The sequence below is a fragment of the Mastomys coucha genome, unplaced genomic scaffold (assembly GCF_008632895.1).
Source record: "Mastomys coucha isolate ucsf_1 unplaced genomic scaffold, UCSF_Mcou_1 pScaffold23, whole genome shotgun sequence".
NCBI lineage: Eukaryota > Metazoa > Chordata > Mammalia > Rodentia > Muridae > Mastomys > Mastomys coucha.
This window is the reverse complement of record NW_022196906.1, coordinates 77,488,117-77,506,522: the sequence shown is the minus strand read 5'-3', so window position 1 is coordinate 77,506,522 and position 18,406 is coordinate 77,488,117. Positions and strand designations below refer to the sequence as shown.

Below are 18,406 nucleotides of genomic sequence, written 5' to 3'. Positions count from 1 at the left end.
AGGCCAGCCTGGTCTACAGAGTGAGTTCCAGGACAGCCAGGACTACACGGAGAAACCCTGTCTTGAAACAAACAAACAAACAAACAAAAAAACAAAAGAAAAGAAAAGAAAAAAATGAAACTATGAAATGGAGCTGAAAACAGTCATTGTGAGTGTGATAATCTAGACTCAGAAAGACAAATGTCACAGTTTCTCTCATTTGTGGAGGTTAGATTTGAATCTTTAGCTACCTATATTTCATTTGGAATACTCAGAGAGGTCAGGAAATTACTAAGGGCCAGTGGGAAGAGCCTTTCAAGGGAGGGAAAATAAAATACATGTAGGTCAGAAGGGACATCAGAACCTCTGGAACTGGAGTTACAGATGGTTATGACCCAACTTTCTTGGGAACTGGACCTGGGTTCTGTAGCTTGCTTGTGGTTGTGTTGTGGGTTCTTTCTTCCACCCTTTCAACTCCCTAGCACTAGATAAGAGAGAAAAAAGAACAAAGAGGAAAGGAACTAAACTCAGGGGCTGCGGAGGGGACAATGTTATCGATAGACTACTTGCTGCAGATCAGGGGCATTGAGTTCCTTGAGGCAAGTTTAATCTTTGATGTCAAGTTATCTAGTTTCTTCTTGTTTCATCTTTGTACACGACGACTTCACAAACCAAGACCAACAACAACCAAACAACTAACAATCCTTCTTAGGGCTCTCTAAAAGGTCCCCAAAAGTCTAAGCATCACACGATTGCGGGACTATCTGCAGCTGGCAAAACCATGCCTCTATTAGAGCACGAGGCAAATCACAGTCAGCTGCTTCGAAGCAGCCCCAAGTTCTCAACACCTGGCATTAAAACAAAAACACATTCTTATAAAATTTCCCTAGAACTGTCACTACAGGGTTCTCTGCAGGAGCAGCAAGTGCTCTTAACCTCTGAGCCACCTCTCCAGGCCCTATATTCCATTTTAAATGTGGAACTACTAAAGGGTTAGATGACACAACTCAGACCCTATTTTGCACTTGGTGTATAGATAAATACAAAATGGGGATAAAGATATTTAAGAAAATTATACTATAAAAGGCATAACAAAGTCAAGTGGCTAAAAGACTATGAGTGGAGAAAAGGTTATGCTCATTAATTTAAATTAGGCTTGTTTTATATTCTGTGGCCTTTTATAAGTCATATCTCTTCATTTTATATTCAACTAATACTGTTATACAGACTTGGAAAGGGCAAAGCTCATATACAAATGTCACATGATTTTTCTGGCGTTCCATTTAAATGCAACCAACTTTTTTGTCTCCTTCCCTCAACAGGTAAACTACCAATGGTTCCATATTCTGTTAGTCTTATGAAATTATGGAAAACTAGGGCCTTCGTTGATCGGCACCTTACTCTACCTCTCCATTGCCACTTATTCAATACAGATATCCCAATTAAAAATATCACAAATTGTTGTCTATTGTATATTTTGAATTGTGTACAAAATGAAGATGCAGAAACACAAGGTTCACAGATTGTCCTTAAAAAGATAAGAAAACCAAAAACCCAAACCCAAAAAACCCTCTTAGTATAGTGTTAGCTTTCACTGTTTAAATTTGAAACAGCCCAGAGTCTCCTGAGAAGGAAGTCTTTACTGAAAACTGCCCAGATCAGATTGGCTTGAGGGAATGCTCATGGGGATTTTCTTGATTGTTAATTGACATAAGAGGGATCAGCCCATTATGGGCAGCAACATTCCACAGCCAGGTAGGCCTGAACTGAATAAGGATTCTAACTAAGCATGACTGAGTGAGCAAGACAGCAGGCAGTGTTCTTTTATGGTTTCTGCCCCAAGTTCCTTGTAGAGTTCCAGCTATGACTTCTCCCAATGAAGCGCCATGACTTGCAAGTAGAAGCCAAGTAAATGTTCCCCTCTCCTAAGATGATTTTAGTTATGGCAACTGTCTTGGCTCGAGAAAATGAACATACAATTAGCAAAAAAAAAAAAAAAAAAAAAAAAAAGACAAAACCAAAAACTCTTACATACTTGAACTCTTACATACTTGAATGTTTTGTGACTATAGAGATTTACAAAGTTTGTCTGGAAGCACAGAGCATGGATAACCCATCCTTTGTTTGCTAATAGCTCTTTACTTGCTCTTTCTTTGGAAAATGAGGTTTCCCAAAAAGGTAAATTTTGTGCTATGCATCTTGAAAACTGCATAGGATTGGCCTAGACTGAACTGAAGAAGCTAAAAAGAGATACTGATATTCATAAAAAGTTAATATGACATCATTGGAAAACGAAATGTTTATCTGGAGGGTAGTAAAGAGATCACGGTCCATGGGATACACTTGAACATGGAGATTTGAGGGGCAATAAAAATAAATAAAGTTATTTTATTTAATTTTGAGTATTGAAAAATTTTTCACAATGAAGTATTTTTAAAATGAGATTTTTTATTAGATATTTTCTTTATTTACATGTCATATGATATCTCCTTTCCCAGTTTCCCCTCCAAGAAAAAGAAATAAAAAATAAAAATAAAATAAAAAACAAAAATGAAAACAACAACAAAAAACCCCCTGTTCCCTCCCCTCCCCCTCTGCTCACCAACCCACCCTCTCCTGCTTCCTGGCCCTGGCATTCCCCTACACTGGGGCATAGAACCTTCACAGGGCCAAGGGCCTCTCCTCCCATTGATGACTGACTTGGCCATCCTCTGCTACCTATGCTGCTGGAGCCATTAATCTCATCATGTATACTTTTTGATTGGTGGTTTAGTCCCTGTGAGCTCTGAGGGTACCAGTTAGTTCAGAAATGTACAGAAAATGTGGTACATCTATACAATGGAGTACTACTCAGCTATTAAAAACAATGATTTTATGAAATTCTTAGGGAAATGGATGGATCTGAAGAATATCATCCTGAGTAAGGTAACCCAATCACAAAAGAACACACATGGTATGCAGTCTCTGATAAGTGGATATTAGCACACAAAGTACAATCCACAAACCACAAGAAACTCAAGAAGAAGGAAGACCAAAGTGTGGATACTTCATTCCTTCTTAAAAGTGGGAACAAAATACCCATGGAAGGAGTTGCAGAGACTATGGAGCAGAGACTGAAGGAAGGACAATCCAGAGACTGTTCCACCTGGGAATCCTTCCCATATTCAATCATCAAATCCAGACACTATTGTGGATGCCTGCAAGTGATGGCTGACAGGAGCCTGATGTAGCTGTCTCCTGAGAGGCTCTGACAGTACCTGACTAATACAGAAGTAGAGGCTCACAGTTATCCATTGAACTGAGTACAGGGTCCCCAATGAAGGAGCTAGAGAAAAGACCCAAGGAGCTGAAGGGTTTGCAGTCCCTTAGGACGAACAACAATAAAATGAGATTTTTAAGACCTCTCAATTTCTAGAAGAATACATATCCTGGTTTAAGAAAGAATTAACCCATTCCCCCCCACCCCCCAGAATTAGGCTCTGAGGCCAGGGCCTTGCACATACGAGACAATTGTTCTTCTATTGATCTGCATTCCTCAGCCCAAGAATTAATCTTTTTAAAACTGAGATGTAGGTTTGCAACTTTGAAAACTAGAAGGTAAGGAAAACCCTGCATATAATAAACATTTTTTGTAGTCAGTACAACTTAAAAAATTATTACATTTATATTTAATATGTACGTGTGTGTGTGTGTATGTGTGTGTGTGTGTGTGTGTGTGTGTGTGTGTGTGTGTGTTAGGCAGGGGAATCAGTGAACAGCTTTTGGGTGTCAGTTCTCTCACTCTTCACCACATAGATCCTGGGGATGGAACTCAAGGTGCAGGCTGGGAAGGCAGGAGCCCTTACGTAGTAAATCAACTCATCCACCTGTCAGTGCAGAAGAGCCATTGACTGTAGTTTCTAAGTTTCAATTTCATTGTGCGGGTAGGATCTTTTGGCTCCAAACCTCCCCACATCCAGTTTGCATGACTAAGACTAACACACTAGAAATTACTGGTTAATTTTCAAATATGGGAACCCTGCTTTCACTACCAAAAGTCTTGTAAAGCTGTCCGGGGCTCTGGGCTATACTTAGGTGATAATTTCACAGAATTGGTTAAAAATACTTTTTCATGGATTTGTGAAAGTTATATTTTGTACTTTATGAAATTAGGCCAGGCAGTGGTGGCACACACCTTTAATCCTAGCACTTGGGGGACAGAGGCAGGTGGATTTCTGAGCTGGAGGTCAGCCTGGTCTGCAGAGTGAGTTCTAGGACAGCCAGAGCTACACAGAGAAACCCTGACTAGGGAAAAAAGAAAAAGAAAAAGAAAAAGAAAAAGAAAACAAAACAAACAAAAAAAGAAATTAGGTTAAGACAAAAAAGCCCCCAGAGTCTCCATATAATAAGTACACCCGTTGTGTTGTTTCTGTTTCAGGTCTCTGAATTCTCTAAAGCTATACTGGCGAGGTATATAGAGCCATTGATTCATATCTCTTGCAGGCTATGCAATAAATTGAGTTATGGCTGCTAAATAAAGTCCAATTTTAATAATTGATCACTTAATGGAGATGGGCCAGACCGTCGACGAAACCTTTGCTTTCCAGGTATAGCCCGTAGGAGGTGATGCTGTTACCTCAGGCTCAGTCTTGGCCTTTGGACCACCTGTGCTGATCTGTGCACCTTGGGTGTTGGGATGAAGTGCATAACAAGGGCCCACGCTGCAAACTAGCATTTAAATGACAGTGCCTTGACTGACACACAGACAGTAAGATTTTGCAATGAGAATACCATTATATGAAGCACAGCCTTTAGGAGCAAGGGCCAGATGCTAGAGGTGGACTCGGGGTTTCCATGTCAACTCACTTTTGTCTGGAAAAAGAAATACAGCTTCACAAAAGGAGTACACAATACCAGAACTTGTAATAGATACTCCTTCTATCTGTATTTTAAAAAGCCTTTAAAAAGTAGAGTTCTATTGAAATAGTTTGTTAGTAAAATAAGAGAACTAAACAAGCAACAGAAAAGGAAAAGAATTGGATGACGAAGGAATACACAAACTATAGTGATTATCCTAAGAAAAGTGCCTGAGAATCGTTATCGGAGGACGATATCTTCACAACTGAGCCATGGCTAATTTCCCAAATTTGTATCATAAATTGCTTAAAAAGGGAAAAAAAATTGAGGTAGTACGGAATCTGGACCTAATAATAAAATGCATTTCTTAATCTGAGTTTTGTAAAGAGGTGAAGTTAGGCAACATTAGTCATAAAGAAATTCAATCCCACGAAGCTTCACAATCTAAGAATCAGAGATATGCAAACATAATACAGAAAAACCCAGTAATTCCTCTAAGTGAAATCTAACATCTGAAGAGGCCTGGTTTGTCTTGACTTGGTCAAACACGTTGGAAAAGAAAAAAAAAAATACTAATGCCAATGCCTGCACACTTGTGTAGAAGAAAACACTGTTTTAAACTGCAATTGTTTTGTCTATGACAAAATAGAGAAAAGAAAGAAGAAGAGGAAAAAGAGGAGGGATGAAAGGAAAGAGGAAAAGGCCTTGCTTTCCTGTTTTGTTTTTTCCAAAAATTGTTCCCAGCCTTTCCTTTAACAAACAGAACAGTTGAAAGTTAGAGATATGGAAGACTTTAATGTATGATGCTGCACTTTTAAAACTCGGGGACCAGATTCATCTTTATATAATTTTTAGAGTTCTTCAGGCAGATCCAAACTGATCACAACAAATGGAAATCAGTTCTTCTTTCTCATACTGGATTTACCATTGGAAACCAAAGCCTCAGTGATGGAAGAGGAGGAAAATTCAGACACTTTGAAAATGACCGGAAGTGCAGGAGTGTCAGGTGTCGGGAGGACATGGAAATCGGGGCAAGAACTTACCAGAAACCCAAGACTGAAGGATGAGATAAAAAGCATACTGTGACGCCAGGCAGTGGTGGCGCACACCTTTAACCCCGGCACTGGGGAGGCAGAGACAGGCGAATTTCTGAGTTTAAGGCCAGCCGGGTCTACAGAGTGAGTTCCAGGATAGCCAGGGCTATACAGAGAAACCCTGTCTCGAAAAACAAAACAAAACAAACAAACAACAACAAAAACCTAAACAAACAAACAAAGCACACTACGGGACACGCACCAGCCAGTGAACAAAGGGGAAAGAGGAGAGCTTTCAAGCACGGGAATTTTCATTTTTTTTTTTTTTTTAATAATTTTTAAAAGTTAAGATGTGCAGAGTCAGGATGAGGGTAGTAGAAAAAGACAAGGTAGTTCTTCCTTCTCACATGATATTACTCTCTTAATATTCTTAAGATAGTCAGTCCCTCAGGGATGCCCAGCCCTGCCACATGCAGTAGCCATGGAAGGGAAGCTGCAAGGGTGTTCTTACTACAACGTTCTGCAGAAAGGCTGTTTGTCTGTGAATCTTTCTCCTTCAGGATGGGTTTTCCACACCTGAGTGTAAGCATGAGAATTATGAAGGTAATAGGATTTGTAATCCCAGAATCTAATTATAAGCTTTTCATAAACTTCAGTACACATATCTCAATAGGATAATGCTGGTATTATTCTGTAAGGGCCTGATGGACAGCCTAGTGCTAGCTAACTAGTAACGTTTCAGTAGGAGAAAGAAACAAGAGTCAGGGGAGGAGGCCTTGCAAAACGGGCAAATGTATGAAAACAAAAGCAATCTGCAAATACTCTATAGATAGGCCTATTTTCTAATTCTGATATTGGGAAGAGCATTTTTGATTAATCTAATCTGATGTGATCTCTTTAAACTTCACTAAAAACTAAAATTAATTCTGAGTTTTGAGTAGACTTGACTTCTACTGGCAATCTGAAAGTTTAACTCTTATTCCTATGAATGGTTCTTCTTCCTCACCAACAGGTTAACTTCGGTGTCTTTGGTCCCTAGTATTTTTCTTATGAAGAAATTTCTCATTATTTGTTGGATAACTCCCAACTTCTCCCTAACTAAGTTGTTTTCATTACTTGGGAGTTTTGAAGTTTATGAATTAGTATATATAAATAAATGCAAGTCTTAACTCTGGTCCTGAAATCCTGTCTTAAAAATCACACTAATAATACTCTATTTTATTTAAAATACACCAGTAGCAACTTCTTGGAGCCTGGGCATCCTCTCCATCCACCTTCCTTTTCCAGTATTCTCTCTGAGTCCAGCCCCCTCCCTGTCCATCAAACACCTTGCTAGGATAATGCACACCTGCAGACTTTATGTGTTTTCCCCTCTGGAACAGCCTTTTTCTAAGTCATCTACTGTGCTGCTCCGAATCTTGGAGGAATATGTTCTAAAACTGTTTTTCTCCTGTAATATCTAATTGTACTGTTAAAGCCATAAAGTGGTTTTTAAAAATGTATATGAATTTATCCATGAAGGTATGTACATCTTTTACAAACTGACATGTAACAACTGTAAACTACAAGGGTTATTTAATTAGGGGAAAAATTGAATAAATTACTAACACTAAAATAAGAAAGGGAACATGACTATTGGAATTTAGCTAATATTTGTTACAGATTATAAGAAAATGTACTACAACTTATGGGGAAAGCTTTCAGTGATCTCATAAGGGGAGATCATTAAATAAAATTAAATACCAAAAACAAAACAAAAACACCAAACAAACCAACCAACCACCAACAAACAGCTTATTAGATGATGGAGTGGTTTAGTAAAGTAAATTACCCCCATTCTCTCTGAAGGTATCAAAACACTATAGCTGCTCATGAGATTCAGATTTGATTTTCACGGGTTGAGGAGACAATAGGATGTGAGAAGTGAGAAGAAACAGACAGGCATGGCAGGAGACAGAGTTGGAGAGCAAGCCACAGCAGTGTGGATTATCAGAAAATGCCAAAAAAAAAATGCCCTTCTAGTAGCATGGTTCATTTGGTTCCTCAGGGCAAATAAGTAGGGTTTTTGTTTGTTTGTTTGTTTTTTGGCACTCTTTGGAGAAGGATGCTTTCTGCTTTATTTCATTGAGTGAAACTTTTTGCTCTGAAAGTAGCAAATGGACAGAGAATATATAGCTGAATGGTAGATAGCCTGTACAGTGTGAACAAGAACCTGGGTTCACTGCCCAGCCTTACAAAGTAACAAAACAAAACAATGTAATTGCTTCACCCAAATGTCATCAGGGTAACATAATACCAGTACAGAAACATGACTTAGAGATAAGGTAACACACCGCATCCATGAGTTTTAGTTTTGTGTCAGACACCATACTATAGGAGACAATTCAAATTTCATAAAGGATGTAGAACTTTAAAGTTTGTATTTAGCGTCCATCTAATTCTAGAGAAGACTTAAATGGCAGAGTTTATTTATTATTATGTTTAAGAATTATTTCTTATCAAGTTCACTACAAAATTTCTGTTAAATACTTAGCTTGTTTCCTGTAATGCCAAGGATCCAGTATGGAATTTCATGGAAACTTTGAAAAAGTTTATAACTCTTCTAAAGAGACTAGTTTTTGCTTCCAAGAGTTCTTTACTTCTTTGAGTTTGTTTGTTTGTTTTTCTGTTTTTTTTTTTAACCTTATTGATTAAAATGCACTGAGAGCTAACTTTTAGTGGTATTTTTTGGAGTACATAAAAACCATAAAGGAATAGAAAGGGGTTAGAAAGACTAGAAAGACTGAATTTCAACTGTCTTTCTCTAGAAACAGGTTGCCTGTGGAAAGACCTGTGTACACCTCAGCTTTGGGAACAAAACACAGGATTTCTAAACAAGAACTTGGATTTGATAAGCAGAGACATTTTGCATACATATGCACAATAAATGTCTTAGCAAGCTCCAGTTAACTGAAATGTTTTATGCTTGATGTTAAAGAATGTGAAGTGATCTTGGTTTTGTTTTTTTTAAAAGAACATTTAATGGACTTAGCAAGATGCAATTTAACAACTAGAGCTAAAAACAATGCTGTTTTTGGACTGAGAGAATGAGAGACATCCTAATTTTTGTCAAGCATTCTGCATATTTTACACAAAATATTGATAGGAATTATTTTAAAGGCAAGCTTACAACTGTCTTCAAACTAAGTATTTCCAAAAGAAACTAGACACGTTGTCAAAGTTAGCCAGAATGTTAGCAATGACATGTTTAGAAGGAAGCAGGCTTTCCTTAAACAGTTTTTTATTTTTGTTTTTCAGTCTCACGAAAAAGCTTCCATGGCTTCTGCATGGAAAACATACATGATATCATGTGAGCTTTGCACATCACCCAACACTTACAAAACTTTATCCAGATAAATTTTACATTACATGTCAAAATTCGATTTTACCTCACAAGGACAAAACATCCAAGAGGTAGAATTAGATTAGTGCTGCGTGCAGAAACAGTAAACCTCAAGTAGAAATTTTCGTTCTCAAAATCTGTTCATTTAAAGACCTTCTTAATGAAGTACCTAGATTATTTGAAGGACATAATGCATTTAAGAAAGTTAGGATAAAGCAACATCAGTCATATAAATAAATACAATTGCAAAGGCATATACAATATGTTTTATGCCTAATTATTCCGAAGCAGGCTACTTTACCTATCATTTTAAGAATAGGATTGCATGTTTTAAAAATGCAAACATGTCCTGATTGTGAGGCTAGCCACGCCAGTTTAGGGGCAGTTCTGATAACACGATAGCGATAGGACCAATCAGGGTAACCTCTTATTTTTATTTTATTGAGTAAGAAAAAGGAATTTTAAATCCATTAGCCCCAAAAGGGTTGAGGTAGTTTCCTCTTGCTTCCATGTGTGAGGACTTCTGGGGGTTTGGTGCTCTTGCAGTGCAGCCTAAGGCCGTTGCGGCATTTCCCACTTGGAAGGCAAGGAGCTAGGAGGGTGCGAGGCTTGAGGAAGCAATCCCGGAACACCACAACCCAGTTTCTTGGTCCTTACCTCACAAATTACCTTTTAAAATCAGACCCCTAAAATGCAGCTTAGCATCTAACAAATTCAAAGAGGATCTTTTGTTAAGGATTAACACAAAAGAATGACTATCCTAATTCTCTTTAAAATGCCAACCTTTAAAAAAATCGAACTCTCAAAGTCTTTTTTGGAAAGTGCTTAATTCATCTGGAGATAAATATCACTCGGTGTCCTTGTTTTCTAACAAGCGGCCTTTTCCATTGTTTCCATTAATTTCACCCATATTCGTTTTAAAAATAACAAGGCCCCTATCCTCATCAGCAAAACACAGATGAACGATGTATCATATAAAACCAGTAATTACATTAGGATTTACGAAAGATTTTTGTTTTTGCTTTTCGCCAGTTTTTAAGAAGTCCTCCCGTGATTAACTGTAAACAGGAATGGTTTACACCGTAAATTAGAAGCCATTAATTAGCATGACGAAGTGAGCTGCAAGATACACAGATAATTTAAATTATTTAATCACTAATCACCTTTGCTAAACTGTAATATACTCCTTCAATAACCTTCGGTAGGTTATCGACCGGTCAGTAATTTACCTCCATATCAGTTAGAGATAAGTACTAGCTAGCGTCCTTTCCTTTCCTTCAGGTTTATATTAGCCCTTCTTGTAAACACTTTAAAATGCTTTAAGGTTCTTCACTTCCAAATCCCTAATTAGCCATCACTAGCCTTTTTGTAATAAGGTGGGGAAAAGATGAGCTGAAGTACAAATCTGGAGTTCCTCTCGCCCGTTTATCAAAACAAAAACATTTTTTTTTTTAAACCGAACGCTTCAGGCGATGGTAGTAATAAAAGAAATAGGCAGAGGTGGCTTCGGGGAATAACGGGTTTGCAGAACGCAAGCGGCTCACAAAAAAGAAAAAAGAAAAAAAAAAAGCAGCCCGAACCTCTATTGCAACCCACGGCACTCCGATAAATTACACAACACTTGCCCAGGCTGCAGAAATATCGCAGGACAAGACTTACACGGATGCCAATCCGCAGCATTTATACACATGCACATGGCAAGACAGAAAGCCAACACTAGCGTTCAAGTCGGGCAGGGCAGCGCGATCCCGACTTGGCCCAGCTTGAGAGTGCTCCCCGAGTGTCTCTGTGCGTGCGTGAGAGTGAGCCCGGTCCTCCCGGCATTTCCCCTCTTTGGGCAGTTTTGCTTCATTTGTTTCCTATTTCTGCTACATAGAAACTAACTTCCATCTCAACCCAGCCAGCGCCGCTGAATAGAGCCTGTGCTGCGGCTCCGTGTGCGTCAGATCCCTCCGCGCAGCCGTGCCGGCCCCCCTCCTCCCCTCCCTCCCTTTCTCCCCTCCCGCGGGCGGCCTCCTTAGAGAAAGCGCCTGCCGAGCAGTCCGCCGCTTCGGCTCCGGCAACTTCTCGGGCTGGAGACAAATAAATAAGCCTCGGGCCGGGCCGCGCGGAGCGACGACCGCGCGGGAGCCAGGCCTAGGCCGAGGCACTCCTTTTCCCGCGGGGGGCGGGGGCGGCGGCGGCGAGTGCGGGCCGCGAAGGCGCGGACTCCTTTCTGCGGCGGAGGGATCCCGGCGGAGGCGGCCGCAGCCGGGGCCGCTGCCTGAGAGTTGTTGTTTCCTCCTCCTCCTCCTCCGCCTCCGCCGCCGTTGCTTGAATGGTGGAGCCGAGGCTCGGCTCGTGAGCACGCACTGACAGCTACAGGGCAGGCGGCGGCACCGTCCCCGCTTCCCCTCGGCGGCGGGGTGTCCCGCCGGCGGCCCCGAAGTGACCCGCAAACATGTCTCGTGAGAGGAAAGGCCTCTCGGAGCTGCGATCGGGTAAGTCGGGGCGCTGCGGGGCCGCCGCGCCGGGCGGACTCGCCCGCGGGCCCCCGCCCCCCGCGGCCGCTCAGCCCGTGTCTCCCCGTCCTTCTCTCCCGCGCAGAGCTCTACTTCCTCATCGCCCGGTTCCTGGAAGATGGACCCTGTCAGCAGGCGGCTCAGGTAGGCGGCGCGCGGCGCGGGCCGCCCGGGCGGGCGCTCGCGGTGGCCGCCCGCGGGCGTGGGGGAGGGCGGCGGCGGCGGCCGTGCGACGGCGGGGGCCGCGGCCCGGGGCGCGGGGCTCAGCGTCCCCCGCTTTGTTGTTGCAGGTGCTGATCCGCGAAGTGGCCGAGAAGGAGGTAAGGGCGCGGCGGCCCGGCGCCGTCCCGCCGCCGCACGGCCTTCCCGGGCCGCTGCGCAAGCTCGGGCGTCCGGCGGGGCGCGGGACGCGGGGCGCGGGGGTCCCCGGCGGGGCGCGGGGCGGGCTGGGGAGGGGATCGGCGGCGGGCCGGGCCGGGGGGCCGCGCTCACCGGCCGTCCTGTCCCCGCAGCTGCTGCCCCGGCGCACGGACTGGACCGGGAAGGAGCACCCCAGGACCTACCAGAATCTGGTGAGACATTCACAGCGCACTGCAAAGAAACTTTTCCCCGAGTCGAATAAAAAATTGAATTTCCCGCAATTTTTTTACCGAGACAAAAACTTGGCCCCAGAACGGGAAAAGCTTGCAAAGGCCACGGGGAGGGTTGGGAAGACCGAGCGGGGGCTGCGGGGGGCGGCAGCCGGGGGTGCGGACGCCCCTGGGCCGTGGGGGCCGCGGACAATTTATTGGTGATATTTTGTTAATGTGCTAGAAATAAAGATACGTCATGAGTGTTGTGCAGTGCAAGGCCAGAGGAGGAGGGGCCGGCGCGCGTGTCCGCGCGGGCGCGGGGGCGCGCGCGAGGCGGCGGCGGCGGGAGCGGCGCAAGCCTGGAGAGCGCGCTCGCCTGCTCCTTGCTTGCTCTGCACGCGCGGCCGGCTCAGCTTTCTCCAGATCCACACAATAGCTGGTGACTAACTGCTCCGAAGTGGCATTAGCATTTCACCAGAAGGCCTTTGAGCCTCGGAAGAGCCTTGGCAAGATTTTTTTTTTCTTTTTCTTTTAACCCCCTTCTCCTCTGTCTTTTGTTTTCTGTAGATTCAGACATAGATTTTTATTTTTTATTTTATCTTTTTATCTTTTTTTGGTTGGAGGCCTTCAGATAGATATGTTTGATAATGGTCGTCAGAGGCACACTGTGCATTATACAAACAGATCTGCCGAAGTATAAACCTGGAAGTTTTAATAGGTGTTTTCTAATTTTGCTGATTCTTGGGATTTATTACCTTTTTTTAAATTAAAAGTTATTTATAGACGGCATTGAAGAGTTGTGGTTTTTATCTGCATAGTTGCCGTAGGGTGGACCTTGGCATTTAAGTTTTTGTTTATATTGAGATGTTTTTGTTTAATTGATTGAAAAATAATGTTTTTATAGTTGGTGAGTTTTCAAAGGCAATAATTTATTTACAAACAGTTGCTTTCCAAAAATGGAGCTATCCCGAGTATTGTGAATGGTAAGGTACTGTTAGTTTACTTCAGTAGAGGGACTGCAGTTTTCACAGCATCTTTTTTTTGCCTGAGATATAAGTTGATATAGTTGTCTGTATGAGTGTGTCGAATAGTCAGATAGTCAGTCACACCAGGGCCCATTGAACAATTGAAATTTAGGCAATGCATTGAAAAACTTCTTTTGAAATGTTTGTAATTATTAATGCTATCATGGCTGGAGGGATTACGAAGGGTTAGTAGTTCAGAACCAGTGTCTGAAGTGATGGCATGGCATGATTTTCGTAGCTTTTGCTTGGTTTTCGATATGAATCGCATAGCTTTGTGTGTGTGTGTCCTATGATTTCATATAAACTACTGGTTATGGTGTAGTTGTTTAGATTTTAGAAACCTAGTGGATAATGTTTTATTTCCATGCTTCCAAGTTAACTTTCAATATCAAACTAGGAAAGTTCAGTCAGTTACTTGGTCCAAAGTGATTGAGATTTGAAGTAAACTCCTGGGTTTACTGTTTGCAGTATTGGAAATTTTTAGGTTTATGCTTTTAAAAAAAATCTTCAGTGTATTTCCATGCCTTTCTGGCTGGTTAAGAAATAACAACTCAGCCGGGCGGTGGTGGCGCATGCCTTTAATCCCAGCACTTGGGAGGCAGAGGCAGGTAGATTTCTGAGTTCGAGGCCAGCCTGGTCTACAGAGTTAGTTCCAGGACAGCCAGTGCTATCCAGAGAAACCCTGTCTCGAAAAAAGCCAAAAAAACAAAAAAAAAAACCCAAAAAAAAACAAACAAAAGAAATAACAACTCTAAAAATACTGTTACAATGATACAGCATTTTTTTAAAAACCAAATTCATCTTTTCCTTTCTTTAAAAATACCACAAATTCCAAGTCATTGAAAATGGCTGTCTTGGTAACTTAAGAGTCTTTAAGTAATGCTATGTTTTATGAACTAAGCAACTAATAGTGGTTTTGACCAAATAAATGCTGGGTATGGTTAATCTGTAGAAATATCACTTTGTTTACTGAAATGTAATTTTAGAGGTGATTCATAGGCTCAAATAGTAGTAAAATGAAATACTTGTAGTCAGTTTTTCAAACTTCATAAATTGTCGTTGTCAGTATGTTATTTATCAAAAGCCACCTGTTTTGCTTGAAGGTGGTTTTTCTTGCTTGAAGAGGTTTTTACCTCAGCAGTTAACAATGGCTTTACTCTAAAGACAGGTAAAAATTCTTACTGGGACTTGTGTTTGATTCCTGTTTTCTTATTTACTCAGCATAGAGCTGCACTGGATGCAGGGCACCCCTTTGAAGTGCTTTCACACCCAGTAAGCTGAACACTGAGGTGTGGGAGAGTATAGGTGAATGTTATGTCACTTTAATTTTGATTTTAGTTAGCTTTAAAACATTTTGATTGTCAGGTTTTTGAGCATATTGGTACATATGAAAATTTTGTGTTTTGGTAAACATGCATAGTCGCTCAAATATTCTGTGTCTTAATCTCATGACTTAACGTTTTTCTTTTTGTATATCAAATTGAATTAACAAGAATTGATTTAAAGTTATTTGATGAGTAAAAATGTAGTTTCAACTTCTACTTGAAAACGGATTTGAGTATTAACTGATAAACTGAACAGTAATTTAAGCAGAAAGAGTCATGTGAAATTGGAATTTTCTAGAAAATCTTTAGGAAAGAGAAATATGTTTGTACTTAATGAGTTTAAAGATAAGTATTTATCAACATTGATAGCCTCTAAATAGAATTCCAATGTCATTCAGTTTTGGCCTAGAGGAAAATGGAGTGCTTAGTGCAGTTTTGAAAGTTTTGTAAGTTAGAAAGGTAAAATTGACACATTTATTTAAAAATGATTGAAAAAGGCAGTTCTTACAAGCTGGAAATTTTGTCTTTGATGTTAAGAATGTGATGGATTATTACCTGTGGGAACACTTAAAACATTCTTGTAAAAGTGAATGGAATTTGATGGGATAATTGTTTTTGGCATGATTTAAGTTTATTTAGACTTTATATTTGTTAACCTGGATTTTTTTTTTTTTTTTAAGTAAAGGACATTTTTCAAATATTTGCCAGAACTCTTTTAAATGAAGCTAGGTATTAGGCCAAAAAACTTTCTTGTTTTTATTTTATTTTTTTTATTTTTAGATAACCTGGCCTTGAACTATGTGTAGCTGAAATTGACCTTGATTTTCCTGGTGTTCTTGGTTCCACCCCCAGAGTGCTGGATTACAGAATATTTTATGCAGTGCTGGGATGTGAACCCAGCAGCTTGGTGCACACTTGATAAGCACCTCACAGTTGAGTGAAGTGCTACATGTTCACTCCAACCAAATTGTTACAGATTAACAAGTTTTTTTTTTTGTTGTTGTTTTTTTTTTGTTTTGTTTTTGGTTTTTTTTTTTTGTTTTTTTCGAGACAGGGTTTCTCTGTATAGCCCTGGCTGTCCTGGAACTCACTCTGTAGACCAGACTGGCCTCGAACTCAGAAATCCACTTGCCTCTGCCTCCCAAGTGCTGGGATTAAAGGCATGCGCCACCACCGCCCGGCATATTTTCAGTTTTTTAAAATGGGATTTCACTCATCCTAGGGTGGTCTGGAGCCTGCTGCAGCCTATACTGGCTTTTAGTTCTCTGCCTTTCTGCCTTTGCTTCCCTAGCTGGGGTTATAGATATTAGCCACTCCACTCAGTTCTTACTTGTGTATTTAAATTGTTAGTTTTTCAGTTCCGCTTCCCAGTTGTCTCCTTAATTAGTCTTGACTGTTATTTTGTTAGATCTTAAAGCAAATTATTAAAGCATTTTCACCAGACTTGGGGTGCATTGATTACATTTTTATTTATGTTATTCTTTTTAGTTAAGTTAATATTTTTCTAATTTGTTTGGGTGATACAATTTTGCTTTATTAAAAACAACCTTATTTCATTTTCTTAAACTGATTGCATGTCGTTAGAAATCTTTTTGTCAGAGTGAAAGAATTAGAAGTCAGGAGATGTGGACTGCTGTCTTAAAAGCCAGGTGACAGTTAGCTTGTAGGTGATACAGGTAAATTCTATAATTTATTATTCTTGTCTTGGTTATTTCTAACTGTGTGTAAAAACATGGATGGAAAATGACCTGGAAATATGATTTTGAGTTAGAAATGGCAGTGCGTTGTTTTTTAAGTGCTTAGCATTCATTTTAGAGTTTAATTTTCCAAAATGGAAAGTTAAATCTATAAAATCATGCCAGTTTGGAAGTTGAATAAATGCTTTTTATAGTACCATTCTTTGGTGTTTGGCCTACTTTGGTTTCTGTTCACGAAAAACAACTTGGGGGGGACAGGGTTTATTTCCACCTAGAACTCTGAAGTCACAATTCATCACTGTGGGAATTCGGAGGAACTGAAGTCAGAAACCTGGAGTCAGGAACTGAATCCGAGGTCTTGAGGCTGTGGAAGACCTCAGTTTATCGATGTACTCCCCTGGCTTGCCAGTTAGGCTGGCCACCACCCACTGTGATCTAGACCTCATCAAGTTGCAATTAAGGAGCTTCGCATATTTAGCCTCAGGCTTCTCTGATTGAGGAAATTCCTTCCGTGAGGTTCCCTTTCCCAGATGCCAGGTTGACAGCTGAGTTTTAGTAATACTGGTTCTTGTAAAGGTGAAGATCTCTGAGCTAGCCTTTGGAGAATACCTCTTCATTGCTGTGTAATTGTTCTTCACTTTGTAAGGAAATAAGTAAGTTACTGGTAACTTCTGATTCAGAGCTGAGTAGAGGAACCATGAACAGTATATGCTTTAGGTATATGTATATTTAGAGTATGCTGATTAAAGTGAAAGTCATTGACTAACACTTAGAAGTAAGCTTAAGGAAAGCAGTAAGAGATTACATGTCTTTAAACTAGGAATTTCCGGTCTGTATGAGGGTACTTTGAAGACTTGAGTGTAAGTCTTTAACAGATTGGAAGAGAGCATTTGAGAAGGTAGTTATATAATGGTAGCATTATTAGGTTGGTTGGTTGGTTGTTTTTTGTTCTTTGGTTTTTGTGCATGTGTCTGTTTTTTTTTTCTTTCATTTTTAAATTCTTTGAAAATTTCATACATGTGCATGGTAAATTTTAGCTATTTTTTGAAATTGTAATTTGAGGGTTTTAATTAAATACTGTGATTTGCTTGGTAGTTTATAAAATTGAGCTTTTAAAATGACCTACAATTATAATGAGGGATAAAATGTGTTAGTAAGTATAAAGGAAATTGTATGTGCTAAAGGACTGAAACTTCATCTTTTTATGTATGCAGTTATTCTGTGGTGCTTAGTATCATCCATTTTTTAAAAATTGGATGCATTTATACAATTTATATGTGTACTTACTATGTGAGCGTTCATGAGTGTGCAATTGTAGTGGTCAGAGCAACCTTGGGGTGTTCCTCAGGTACCATCCACTTTCTTTTTCCCCAGATAATTTCACTGGTCTACCACTCTCCCAGTAGGTTGCAAGTACCAGGGCCCCACACGCCTGTTTGTCCTTGTACAGCTGCAATTATTGTGGCTGCCTGCTATTTTTTAGCATGAGTTCTGAGGATCACACTCAGTTCTTTGCCAGCTTTATCCCCAAAACTAGGAGTTTGTAAATGAAATAAGTCCACATGAGACTCTTAATCCTTACATTGCAAAGTGACGTGGATATAAAGGGGTAGTGGAATCGTACCTCTGCTAACTGACTGCATGGTGACCACTTACAGATGACAGATCCACCTTAAAGGCTGAGAAGAGTGGTTGGTGTAGGGCTTGGGTTTGCTCTTGGCGCCTCAGTAACAGTCGGAAAGGTAGAACTGTGTGCTAGTGTAAAGTTTTCCATAAAGAAAGCATTTCTACTTGAGATACCTGGACTTAAACTTTCTCAGCCTAGCTAATACTTTATTAAAAAAGCTACTTTGAAACTTTAGAAAGTACTGCGAATATACTTTTTAGACTTGAAGGTGAAAAAAACAGAAAAAAAAAGGTCAGTGACTGTAAAAGAAATAAATAATATCTTTTGTTTTTTGTTTTTGTTTGTTTGTTTTGGTTTTTGTTTTTTTCAAGACAGGGTTTCTCTGTGCAGCCCTGGCTGTCCTGGAACTCACTCTGTAGACCAGGCTG

The 18,406-nt window shown here is 40.5% G+C and overlaps 1 protein-coding gene and 1 long non-coding RNA gene across 3 annotated transcripts in view; one reads left to right on the top strand and one right to left on the bottom strand.

The window, feature by feature from the left end:
• Nucleotides 1-18,406, bottom strand: part of LOC116072559 — an 81,378-nt gene that overhangs the window by 57,214 nt on the left and 5,758 nt on the right. The gene's annotated exons all lie outside the window — the stretch shown is intronic.
• The window catches only part of Phip (pleckstrin homology domain interacting protein), a 114,091-nt gene continuing 106,948 nt past the window's right edge, over nt 11,264-18,406 (top strand). The window contains exons 1-4 of one of the 2 annotated variants that reach the window (XM_031344016.1): nt 11,264-11,711; nt 11,818-11,876; nt 12,023-12,052; nt 12,245-12,304. In XM_031344016.1, the coding sequence (XP_031199876.1) occupies nt 11,672-11,711; nt 11,818-11,876; nt 12,023-12,052; nt 12,245-12,304 (189 nt within the window). In that variant the 5' untranslated portion in view covers nt 11,264-11,671. The remainder of the gene's footprint in view (nt 11,712-11,817; nt 11,877-12,022; nt 12,053-12,244; nt 12,305-18,406) is intronic. The other variant, XM_031344015.1, reaches the window with a different exon arrangement.